This window comes from Balaenoptera physalus, assembly GCF_965194825.1.
Source record: "Balaenoptera physalus genome assembly, chromosome: 3".
Classification (NCBI taxonomy): Eukaryota; Metazoa; Chordata; class Mammalia; order Artiodactyla; family Balaenopteridae; genus Balaenoptera; species Balaenoptera physalus.
Window position 1 is genome coordinate 52,695,756 of NC_138890.1, and position 12,887 is coordinate 52,708,642.

The following is a 12,887-nucleotide window of genomic DNA, read 5'->3' on the forward strand; positions in this document are numbered from 1 at the left end:
AGTTTAAATTTTTCAAGAAGTGAGAGCACCTAAGATTTTAAGCTGTTTCATATTCAAGAAAATAATGGCCCATCCCAATTCAGAGTTCACTTTGTCAAGTAAGTTCCTGACAACAATTTTAGGGATTAAATGAGATAATTCTTACTCTGCAGCAAAAACTCATCTACATATCCCAGATGAAGGGTTTCAAACTGGGGGAACTCCAACTCTGCCATCTTCAGGGCAGAAAAGACACCATCTTTGGTTAGGGAAGGCTGGATCCGAACTTCATGTAACCTATGAACAAAGAGATACACATAAGAGTAAAATGAAAGCCATCAGAATCAAAGGTACTTCCTAATGTAAGGCTCTGAAAGAAGTTTATTTTACTGAAGTGTCAAATGCAAACAACTTTCCCCCCTCCACTAAAAAATATCAGATGTTTCCTTTAAAAGAGTATTTTATAAAGTGTGGGCACATCTTATGTGTACACTGAAGTTATAGTAAATAACAATGAATTACACTGTAATAATCTTATATCCTTTCTGGTACTTTCTTAAACCTGATTAAGTCAAGGCAAGAATCTGCATCTGGCATTTCTTTAATATCTCTTTAAGGCTAGTATTAAGTCCCATTTTAACAAAGAGTATAGTTCTATAGTAGGTAACAATATTTACTCAAACTTAGATACAGTTTTGTTTTATTTATATTCTTAATATTCTATTGATGGAAAGTAAGAGTTTTGTTTTTTAATAAATTGAAAAATGGTTAATTCAATTTAAGTATTATAAAAGTAAAAGTAGAGGTAGACTTTTGGTATGTAGGAAGTAGTAAACATGGCATAAAGTGATGTGAAAATAGGTTAAAAATATAAAGGTGTTAAAGGTCAGGACTCTGAAAAAGCTGACTTATAACACTGATTTCTGAATAGCAAATATTACCACCAACTAACTAAAACAACTGGGAAAACCATCTGGAGGTTAAAACAATGGCTCCTGAGTGGGCTGCTGACACCAAAGCCTCAATACTGACTTCTGTTGGAGTCTCAGGCACTTTCAGGTAATTGACTGCTTTTCTCTGATGAGACCACGCCCATTCAAAGCTTGCTAGGTCTGGAGTGCAGCTCAGTTGGTCATCAGTTGTAACAGAAGACTCCCACTAAGTGATAACCTACTGCTATTTAAACAACTCCTTTGTATTTTAAATCTGAAAAAGGCATGCTCAAACTTCAAACACATATTCCCACCAATTTTTATAAAACAGGAAAAAACATAATTCTAAGACAAAAGACACAATGTGAAGAGGAAACATACCTACGGGCAGCAGTGATGATGAGGTAACCAAGATCTACTTCAAGTGCATTTTTGCAAGCTCCCAAAACAATAGTGTGCAAATTTCTAAAACCACCTAGTTAAAGACGGAACAAAAACAATAAGTGTTCCATATGACCACAGCACTGTCAGTAAAGCATTTCTACATACTTTAGATGATAATTGTTTAGGCGTAATCATTTTAGTGCTTGTATATCACATTGTGCTTTTAATTTGCATTTCCCTAATGATTAGTGAAATTTACCATATTTTCATGTTTACTGGCCAGATATCCTCTTTTGTGAAATCTTTTCTATTCAAAATGTTTTCCCATTTTTCCTATTGTGTTTTCTGACTTTTTCTTACTAATTTTAGGAGTTCTTTCTGGATACAAGTCCTTTGTATGTTAGCTGTATTGCAAATAGCTTCTCCCACTCTACAGCTTGGCTTTTCACTCTCTTACTCATGCCTTTTGATGAACAAAAAAATCTTTAGCACAGCTTACCAATTTTTTTCTTTATGGTAAGTGTTCTTTGGTATACTATTTAAGAAATCTTTGCCTACCAAAGGTCAAGAAGACGTTCTCCTGAGTTTTCTTTTAAAAACTGTATTTTTTACATTTGGATCTATGAATCATCTGGAATTAACTATTGTGTGAGGTATGCTGGCCCCTTAAGTAAAATATAAGGTAGAGTCATTCTTAAACACTTATTAGGGAAGAAAAGTCTCTGCTGCTCTTTTAGGCCCTCTATGCAAATTAGCTTTTGGTACCTCTCTCCAGGTCTTCTAATGAGTGACTGCACTGTAGTCTTCTTTTCCTTTCTTTTTTAAAATTTTTTATTTTTACAAGAGATAAATAAACTGACACCAAGCATTCTTTTCCTTTCTGACTTTATCCTGTTAGCTAGAACCATGGAATAAAAATTATTCTGTTGAGGAAGTCTCCATCCCCTTCACACAATGTAATGAAGTGTGCTTGCACCAGACTTGATTAACTGACAAAATGCTAAAAATGTACTTACTCATATTTTAACAGTATTAATGATAATGTCTACTTGTTACCAATGGTACTAGATAATTTTTCATTTATATTTTGGATATCCACAGTTACATTTTCTGTTCCCAACTATTAATTATCTATATAGCTAAACTTCTTGGTCTTTTTGTTGCAATGAGATAATTAATGTGGAGCACGTTATGGTACATATGATCATTTAAAATATAATTATGGGAGCTAGAAAGTAAAATCTTTTTTTCTTTTAAAAGCCAACATCTGATGGATGGATCTAATATCCAACTGATAAACAAGAAAACATTTTATATACTATAAGTATTAAGCAAATGTTAGATTAACATTACTAATGCCTAAGTTCTTTTGTAGAACTAAGTTGTCTAAGTCAAAAAACATCTCTTCCCAGCAAAAGGCACGAGGATATCTCCATTAACATTTCTCAGAAAGATTCCAAATATAACATGAATTATTAACTAAGCAATAAGTATTAACAAGCCAGAAAACATGCCTTATCACTCTACTATTTTGAGAAGGTTTAACATTGCATACAAAGGAAATGAATACTGGCTACACTCACGGTTACTTATTCTTCACTAAATACATCAGATAGAAAGTACAATTACTAACAAGCATTTTCTTTTACAAAGACTCAGAAGAGAAGCTAAATAAAAGCTTAATAAATTTTAAACTAATTTTTAAAATATTTAGTAACTAAAGGAAAATGAATACCTGATCTCCAACTGTCTTCAACTACATGTTGGATAAGACCTCCAAGGAAAGGTACTCGAACCATTTCCAAATGTTCCAAGTTGCGGGCAGAGGCTAAGCCTGTTACTAAAGGGACATATTTCAAGGAGTTTGTGGGTCCTGGAGAAAGACAATTTCAATGGAACAATGTAAATTGTAAAGATGATTTTTCAAATCAGCAACTGAAATGAATAACTTATAAATTCTATGTCTGAAAATGACAGCCAAGTGGCTGGCTCTCTGCGATTTATACTTCTCATTGGAAAAAGTATTAGTCTGTTAACCACATACTTATTCAGCGTAAGGATTTTTCAGTAACGTTGGAGATTTAGTATTTTTTGTAAATTCCCTGAAGTTTCAATAGTTTTGAGCTCAAAATAAATAAGGGGAAAAGGCAAGTTGAAAATTTGATCCTTCACTCTAACAAACAGCTCAATGACTTAAACATCTCTCTATGTGACCAGTGTTATATTAGGTGTTATGGAAGATTACAAAAGATAGGATCCTATCCATCAAAGAGCTTGCAACTGACAGGAACATAAAACTAACATGAATAATTTTAAAAAAGATAAAAAGGCAGAACATGTCAGGTACAAAAATAAGATCTGATATACTACATAAAAAAGAAAAAAGAGAAGAAAGTAAGTTTGAAGAACAAAACTTAAAAAATGTATACAAGTGAAGAGGAAGAAGGAAGTGTAAACCTCAGGACAAGGAAACAATAACAAGGAAAAACACTCAGGCGAAAAATGGTATGGCTATTTGGGAACAGTGAGTAGGCAGACCTGACAATAAAAGGAGTACCTTGGAAAGGAGTCTGAAATAAGGATATCAAGAGGGGCCCTGGGTATTATGAACTCTGAAGCAGACAGTTCCCACTTGACACACCAGGGCAACAGAAGCACTGAAGGTTTCAGAACAGAAAAGTAGTATCATAAAAGTAGTGTTTTATGCTATAAGGTAGATTAGGTCAGACAACTATTTACATGCAGAATGATCAGGAGACCAGAGACAAAGAAAGTAAAAAAAATTTATTAAAACAATCCTATAAAAAGTGCCTATAAGAAATATGTAGAGACATTTTGACACCTTATTTTTTCTGCTAAGGGTCAAAGACAAATCATATGTCTACTGTCTTTAAAACAAAAAGTACATTTACCTTCATAAGGTAAGTTACAAACATAAACAGTAATAGCATAATATAATTTCACTTACAAATGTAGCTATGGACTTTGCTTTAGGACATTTTTAGAATAGTGTGTGTATAATTCCACCACAACTATGTACCCTTACCTGCACAGTTCCTCATGACAAAAGTTCGTAAGCTGATGCAAAGAAAATCTTTGAATGGCTGTGGTTTAGTGAGTCTTACCCACTTCATATAAAGGTGCCTTAGCATTGGGATACAAGGAATTTCAGGAACATTCACCCCTAAAGCATACATACAAAAAAAGAAAAAACAAGAAAACCACTAAAAGACTCTGTATTCTGTGTATAAGTTCAATAGTCTATTTTTCAAGTTAACAATATATCCTTCCTGTATATTTTCATCAGAACAAATTACCTAATTAACATGTAGGAAGATAAGCTTATTTAAAACAGGCTTGTAAAGAACAATAAACAGACTTATTTCTTTAGAAAAGTCATATGGGAAGATGGGATTTAAAAAGTACTTCTACATTTTATACACACAAGTTTTTCTTGCAACTCTAGCTCTTCCAAAGTTACTAGGAATCATACCTGCAGAGGACCATTTCTGGAAGAAAGGGGATGTAGAGTGGGAGGATAAGTCAGGAGATATGGAAGGAGACACAGCATGGGTAACTTGAAAATTCTTATGGTAGGAAGCAGTTTGAGGAACCTGTCCAAGAGTCTAAACACTGTAGACTAGGGAACAGCCAAGAAGTGACACAATTCTCTGAGAGAAATACAAGGATCCAGGGTGATGGCATTTAAAAAGCAGTAGCTGGCAAAACCAGTTTAATATATAACTTTTAACCTTGAGTCAGTAGAAGCCCTGCTAGCAATGGCAACTAGAGAAAGCAAAATTGGGAGTACTTAAATTGTTGGTTCTTTGAAAGCTAAATTCTACAGAATGCTCCTACTGTAAGGATTACTCCTTAACCTGGTCCACCCAAAAAAACATAGTTGGCTTTAGTACTGAACTATGCATAAACACTGTACTAATTGGGGATTAGTCCAAAGGAAGAAAAACAGAAGAAGTGAGGTACAGATTGGGACTCAAGTTGCAAAACTCACAAAGGTACATTTAGCATCTACCATGATGGTGGTAGCTCTGACTAGGAAACCCAAGGGTAGCAAGGGTGAGACAGATCCAGACAAGACAGTTATATTCTATGCCCAATCCACATTTTACCCCAAATCCATTCTATAAACAAAGGACACAATTGCCTGTCTTCCCCAGCATTTTCATTAATTTACTATACACGTTTGTATCACCATCACAGTGTTAAACTGCTGAATTAATCAAATGAATTAAATGCATTTCAACAAAATTTACCAAGTACTTATTATATTTGCAATGAACTGTGACAGGCATCATGGAAAATATAAAGATATAAAAACAGTCTCTGACTTTACAGAGCTTATATTATAAACTTTAGATATTATAGAATCCCTTTATTATCTAAAAGTCCAAATTCAAACTAGATATCCAACTCCTTCATCGGAACCACTCCTCGATCTTGTAAATGAAGGGTTGCTGGAGAGCTGTGCTCTTCTCCCATTAATTGCACATCTAAGACTTATTTAAGACCTGGTCCTTATCATCCCTGCTGCTCTCCCTTCACCACCTGACCCAGTTTCAGAAATATCCAGTTCTTCAGGACCATCCCCAATACCTGGAATAAGGTACAGGAGATACTCAATATGTATATATTAAAGAAAATATTTAATAAATATTAATAGTCAGACTATAGTAACAGGAGTCCCCCAAAATTCCTTTCAGCAATCTAAGCCAAAGATGACAAATTAAATTTGAGGAAATATCTGTTCTTATCATTTACTTAGGTTGAAATTATTAGGATACAATTTCAGAGAATATTTAGATGGAGAAGGCACACGGTGACCACTGCAAATAAGGTGCCTTTGGAAAAAGACCACTCCCTCTCCATTTCTCAGGAAAAAGGGAAGTGGCAGAGTTTTCCATCAGCTCTGGATTGAAGAAAGAGGGGCAATTTTCTGCTTGGAGAAGATACAAGTAAACTTAGAGTTATCTAAGATTTTTTATTCTGTGATGTTCTAGAGCTGAGCAGGATAATTAAGTAGCCACTAGCTACATGTGGCTATTTGATAAATAAACATAAAAAAAAATTTAAAAATTCAGTTCCCCTGTTTCACTGGCTACAGTGGGTACCGTATGTCATAGAGCAAATATAGGACATTTCTATCACCACAGAAGGTTGTACTGGAGAACTCTCCTCTAGAGGGTAGAACTAGGAGCAAAAGGTGGATATCTGAGAACAAGGGCAGGATTCTGGCTCGTTCAAAAAAAACAAAAAACAAAAACGCAAAAAACCCAACAACTTTCAAAACTACCCAAACTGTCTATCAAAACGGGATCAGATTGGTTGTGAAATAGTAGTTCTCTCACCTACCTGTCTGCTGCCAACCCCCCACTCTCTGGGGCCCTTTAATGGGAAATCTAAAATTGTATACAAGTCTCACAAGCATTTCTTTTGCCATCATCAATCAGCAAAGCCATCTCTAAAATCCTCATTATTCCCTTTCAGTGAATATTCAGTTGTATGGCATTTCAAGGAGTCAAAGCAACCCAAGAAACATGTACTCACCAACTAAATGTAAAGTTTGGATTTTGGCTCCTACAGGAATTTTCAGCTTATTTTCAGGAGGAATTGGAAATGCTCCATTACGATTACGAAACTTCCCCAAAATATGAACATGTGGCATGTATGTCCAAATGGATTCTACCAATTCCAAATGAGAAGTTTCCACACCCTACAGAATAATGCCAAAGCAAACACAAGAAAGGCTTTTAATTTAGCATCCAAAGCTTCTATTTCTGTATCATAAGATGCTAAGTATGCAGTGGAACTTAAAAGTTCGTTGTGGATGAAATTTTCATGTGACTGAACATGTTCTATCATTCTTTTAATTTAATATTTCATCAATTAGTTGATGTCAAATGTTCAACCAGGTGCACTCACCACTAAGTTCGGGCATGCCTGCAAAGCTTCCAGAACTCCTGGAATGCTAAAAGCCTCATGGCCCCGTACCCTTCGCCTCTCAAGGTATCTAGGGTGAAGGCCATATAGCTGTTCAACATCTGGCATCTTCTTCAATAGTGTCAGAAAACTGGAATCTGTGAAGCCTAAGAAGTTCACAAGTATTTAGAGCCAAGTTCATCTTTCTGTTGGTCAACATTTATAGGCACTTGTAATTGTTATCAAAAGTTAAAACAACAACAAAAAAAGAGATTTCCTTTTTAAATTTTCATAAGGCTAACACTACAGCTGAACAAATGGTTAAACAGAAAATATTTCCCTTAGTAACAGAGGAAATGTGTCAGAAACACCACTTATTCTGAGTTGATACTTCACAGCTGAAACTTTTAATTTACTACTTTCTTTTTTGTTGTTGCTCCTGCTTTTAAGGTACAGAAATCTTCAACTAAGAACAACACACTTTTAACCCAGATGACGTGGACCTATCTGACTGATGTGTGAGGACGGACAACCTATCTGGCCACCACCCTCCTCCCCAAAAGGTACTCTCTGGTCCATAAAACCTCTAGGCTCTACAGAGGTCACAACTTAAAAAAATAAGTAAGATAGGATCCCCGTCTTCAGGAAGCTCACAGTTCTAACCCAAATCCCATCTCAAACTGGGTTCTCTTAGTTACCCATTTCCCAATAATACTTTATCCTGTGTTTAACTCTCATTCCCAGGACATTTTAGACAATTCATTCTTTTGAAAAAGACGGATGCAAGTTAGCTAAGAGAGCATAAGCAATCCAAACTACGAGGATGCTGAACTGACAGAAAACTATTTATCTGAGAGGCCAGCTGTGCTCCATAGTGGGAAACAACCAGATGGGAAGAGAAAGATACAGGTTACTTCCACAGTACGAGTTGCTGGTGCTGTAAGTAAGGAGATAAGTCTCATACTGATGATACTTTATTATCTTACTTTTTGTTTTTAATGGAGGCCATCAGAAAGCCAACTGTCTACTCACTAATGATAAATAAAAATATTAATTTTCAAGAATAAAAATGAAGTCCCAAACCATTAAGTCTTACTACAGTTTTCAAAAGTTGTTCTACTTGTACAGGGCTAGTCTAGATGCTATGTTAGCTTCAGATTCACAAAAAATGAAGAGTAAGAAGGGACCTCAGAGATTACCTGGTCTCTCTAATTATAATAACAGTTCTTATTATTGTCTTGTACAGTAACTCTACTAAACCATTCAATCATTTTACATATCTACTCTCACAACCCAATGAAAAGGTTTATCACCCCATTTAAAAATGTAAAAAATGAATGTGACCTTTGCCAATGTCCATCCTCTCTTGTTGTACATTACACGTTGCCTCTCTCCAACTTCTTTACAGAGATGGTATGACAGTCCAAGGAGATCATATATGTAAACCATAAAGTGCTATATAAAAACCTTATTTAGCATTATTATATAGAGAATCAGGGTATAAACTCCAGAGACCAGACCAAGGTGGCATTAGCAAAGCAGGGTTAGTGAGACCTTATTCTAGGCTATAGAGACTTTGCTTTGACTCTCTTTTATATTTGTTGCAGTGATGGGAAGTCTTGGGCTCACAGGTATTTATCACAGTCTAAAAGAAGCCAGCAATGTGCAGACAAATTCTTCTCTAATTTGATACGGGGCAGAGATTTTAATTGTAAGATTGCACCACATGGGAGCTCTGCTATCCTATGTCTTTATGTAGTGCATTAACCCCATGTCCACATTTCCTACTGGCCTAACCTCTGTTAAAGAAAATGTAATAAAAGAAATGACAGTCCTTTTCACATTGCCCTGATTTTTTCTTTCCTGCTGTCTCTGCAATATGATGAATGCTTTTCCCTTACGATAGTTTCTTTAAAGTATTTGAAGACAAATGTGGTTTGCCTCCCACCAAGCTATGTTCTAGCCTCAAGTCTCTGCAATGTTCTTCACAAAAAGATATAGTGATAACTCTGGCCAACTGATAAGAGTTATCAGTTGACTAATGACCCTCTTGAAAGCTTATGCAGCACCCCAAACTGTACAATATCTCAGTATTTCAGAGGCAGTCTGTTCTGTTCCACACAATAGAACAGAAGAAGACAATTATCTCCTCAGCCCTTCACTTCTATGAAGGACCCCTCCCCTTTGCCCAGCACCACAGCTGCATCACATTTTCAAAATATCAGGATCTGAATATTGTTGATGAAAGGTAGTTTTAAAAAGACATTCAAAATTGCTAAACAACATTAACTAAAGTGGCATAATTTACAGATTGGTGTTAACTGAAAAGAAGCCTGATTAGCCCTTAATATTATTTCTTCCCTTTGAGGTGTGCTCTGCTTAACTAAAGTCATGAACTTTCTTTTCTGGTGGTCTCTTTACCTGAGGTCCATTTGTTGTGGTTAGGGTACTAACTCTGAGTTCTTCACATGCAAGGCCAATGCAGTATTTGAGAAATCTCCAAGACCTAGCACAGGCCTTTTAAAAGTGCTAAAGAAATGAAAGTTCCAGAAGTGCAATTTCTGTGACCTACAACTAGAGCAGCTTTACGAAAACTGATAAATATCTGTTTAACCAGAGGGTGCATGAAAACCTGCATCATGGAAGAAAAGACACTTTGTCAAATGTGATAGACATATACTTAGCTAATCAAAGGCTCAATATGTATTCTCCGATCATATATTTGTGGAATAGACTGATGCAGTTTCTTAAGGAGAAGGAAATGAAAAGAGACCACTAAAACAGTAAAGCCTCAGGCAAAACTCATTTCATCAACCTAAACCAACCTAAAAAATTTATCCATCTACAAGGTGCCTAGATTGCCTATTCCAAAGCAACAAGTAGCTTTTGATGGGAACGTTATTAGTAGTTTCCAGTGGGGCTCCACTGTACGTTACGGGCTAAATTTACTTACCACTCGGCATGTATTCCCACCATCGCCCTGCACAAAGATCCACTACCCTCACAACTCTCAGATATAGGGTGACCGCTTCCTTTAGCTTCCGGGAAAGACATTCCATACACATGATATCCTGCAGAGGGAGGTACCTTTGTAAGAGAAAGAAACTCATATTTATCAAGTGGGTAAGTACTTCATCTCACTGACAGGTTATTTTTTTCCTTCCTCCATTCTCCTGCCCCTCAAATAAAATAAGACTGTAGTAATATTCACTGAGTTTTAAGATTAACATGCATACATACCTTTTTACTAAAAAAAAAAAACAAAAAACAAATCAGCAAATACTCAAGCATCCAAATAAAGTGTGGAGCCCCCTCCATAGAGCATTTGATAAATCCTGCCTTTCTCCTTTTAAGTTTTTAAGGACAAAGAAAATCTCAAAAAAAAAAGGAAGGATAAAAAAATCTCAGTACATTTCAAGGTACAGTGATAAGGGAATGTACAAAAGATCAGAGAGAACTGATCAATTTGAACCTAACCAATATTTTTTCATAGTTTTTACAGAATCCATTTCCTAAAGTGGCTAAAAAAATTCCTCTCTGCTCCCACTCAACACCACCCAGAATCTCTACTATTTTCTTCAACAAATATGTATACTAAGTTTATAGTGTACATTTTTCCCTAGATCTTTTACCTTTTAATCACATACTCTAATAAAAGTATTGCATAAGCATTAAGTGAAAACACTCATCTGAATTACAATTTCCTTTTTTCCGACCTCCCCTGTTATCTCTTCCTTCAAGAAACTTTTCAACTAACCTCTACTTTTGTTCTGTTTCCAGTAATACCAATATATATATCTCTCTCTCAACAGACCTAGGTTAATTAAAAAAAAAAAAAGAAGGCAAAAGCTACCCTTTATTGAGCTGGTATTGTGTCACAGTCACTGTTTCACAACTTTTGCAAGCTAGGTTCTTTTCCTGTTTGCGACACAGCCCTCCCCCAAGCCTTTCTCTTCCCTTCTCTGTTCTGCTGTGTTCCCCACCCCTCTGGCTATGAGGCGACGTTGGCCAATGGAAGGCAGGGCAAAGGCTTTCTGCTATTGCTAGTTCCCTAGCTGAATGAATCTTCAGCATCTCTTCCTCATTCCCTTAACCCTACCTACACCTCTCTGAATGATCCCTTCATTAAGTTATCTTCAAATTCCAGCCGAGGGTATCTTGTTTCCTGCTACGACCCTCATTGATATAGTAGGTGCTACTGTTACTCCACTTTACAACTGGTGAAACTGGCTCAGAAAAGTTAACCAGAAAAAAGTCAACAGCTAAATAAGAGAGAGGAAGAGCAAGGATGTCAACAGTTGGGTCTATTTCCTAAAAATTAAGCTAATTCTAAAGGAAAGTCCAGGTATACCTGCTGAATATTTCTCTGCTCTATTTTTTTCTACCTCTGGCCCCTCTGCATTCTCCTTTATAACTATTTAAATAAAGAGAATAAAATAAAGTCAAATTCTCTACCAAAAAAGCATTATTGCCAACTTAATTTACAGTTTCCATAACTTAGATATGAGGATACTTTTCAGAAACTATATAACTATACACTTTATAAACAATGAAAAACTGAATTTGTTTTCTAAATCAAGTTTTGCCACTAAAACTTTTTTCCACAAATCACTGATTTTTATCCGAAGTATTTGCCTGAGTTAATGTTATACTCCCTTGAAATACAAACATCAGTAATCTTATGGAGATTATCTTATATTTGCTCTCAGAAAAAGAATGTATTTTTACTCCACAGATACATAGTCAAAAAGCTGGAGTTCAAAAGGCAGATCAAACATATTTTAGAAAAGATGTGTTTAACATGGCAGGTACAGCAAAGATTAAGTTTCTTTTAAGGAAGCCATGGTTTTTCTTGTTTCATGAAAACATGCTAAATGGTTATTACAGGACTACAAAATGAGTCCTCAGATAAAAACTTTAGAAGCCTAAAAATAAATGTTTATTTTTAGAATACCATATTCAAGTACTCAGCTTAGTTCACAGTTCTCCTTACATTCTGCCAATTTGCTGCATGTTTTTTTCATTATAACCAGGGTAACATCCTTCTATTTGATTCCACTCCTTCTACTGTATATTCCGTTTGAACTGCAAAATCGAACCCACTCTCAATTTAAAATATGATCAAATTTGTTCATAATATGCCCTACCATTAGTCAACAAACATCTAACACACATCCCTAGAAACGATTTTACCTATGCTTTCCTCTAGTATTTTAATAACTTCATTGTTTAATTCACTGATACATTTAGAATATAGTTGTCAGATATGAGAGAGAACATGCTTTTATTATTTTCTTCAAATGTTTTTAGGTTGTGACATCATCACTGAATAATCCACTCAGCTTTTCCTCACTAATGTGAATACCAAGTTTATCATAAACTAGATCCCCACGTATATTTGAATCTACATATGGAGCCTATATATGGAGTTTGTTTTACCCAACTGTCTGGCTATCTTCTCCTGTACCAAATCTTTAATTATTGTGTATCTTAGAATACATTTGAACATCTAGTAGGGTTAGACTCTTTTTCTGAAAAATTTTGGCTACAGAATTTCTCCTGCCAGATGAACTTTAGTATCATCCTGTTATGTTAAAAAAAAAGTCTATTATTTTAATTGGGCCTTCTATTCCCAGACAGAACTGAACAAAAACT

General features: G+C 35.4%; 1 protein-coding gene across 8 annotated transcripts in view; it reads right to left on the minus strand.

The window, feature by feature from the left end:
* The window catches only part of FBXO38 (F-box protein 38), a 52,623-nt gene that overhangs the window by 31,238 nt on the left and 8,498 nt on the right, over nt 1-12,887 (minus strand). For all 8 annotated transcript variants that reach the window (XM_082454063.1, XM_082454064.1, XM_082454061.1 and 5 more), the window contains exons 3-9: nt 10,186-10,319; nt 7,236-7,399; nt 6,861-7,026; nt 4,342-4,479; nt 3,031-3,168; nt 1,293-1,386; nt 146-276 (exon numbers count right to left, since the gene is read on the minus strand). In XM_082454063.1, the coding sequence (XP_082310189.1) occupies nt 146-276; nt 1,293-1,386; nt 3,031-3,168; nt 4,342-4,479; nt 6,861-7,026; nt 7,236-7,399; nt 10,186-10,319 (965 nt within the window). The remainder of the gene's footprint in view (nt 1-145; nt 277-1,292; nt 1,387-3,030; nt 3,169-4,341; nt 4,480-6,860; nt 7,027-7,235; nt 7,400-10,185; nt 10,320-12,887) is intronic.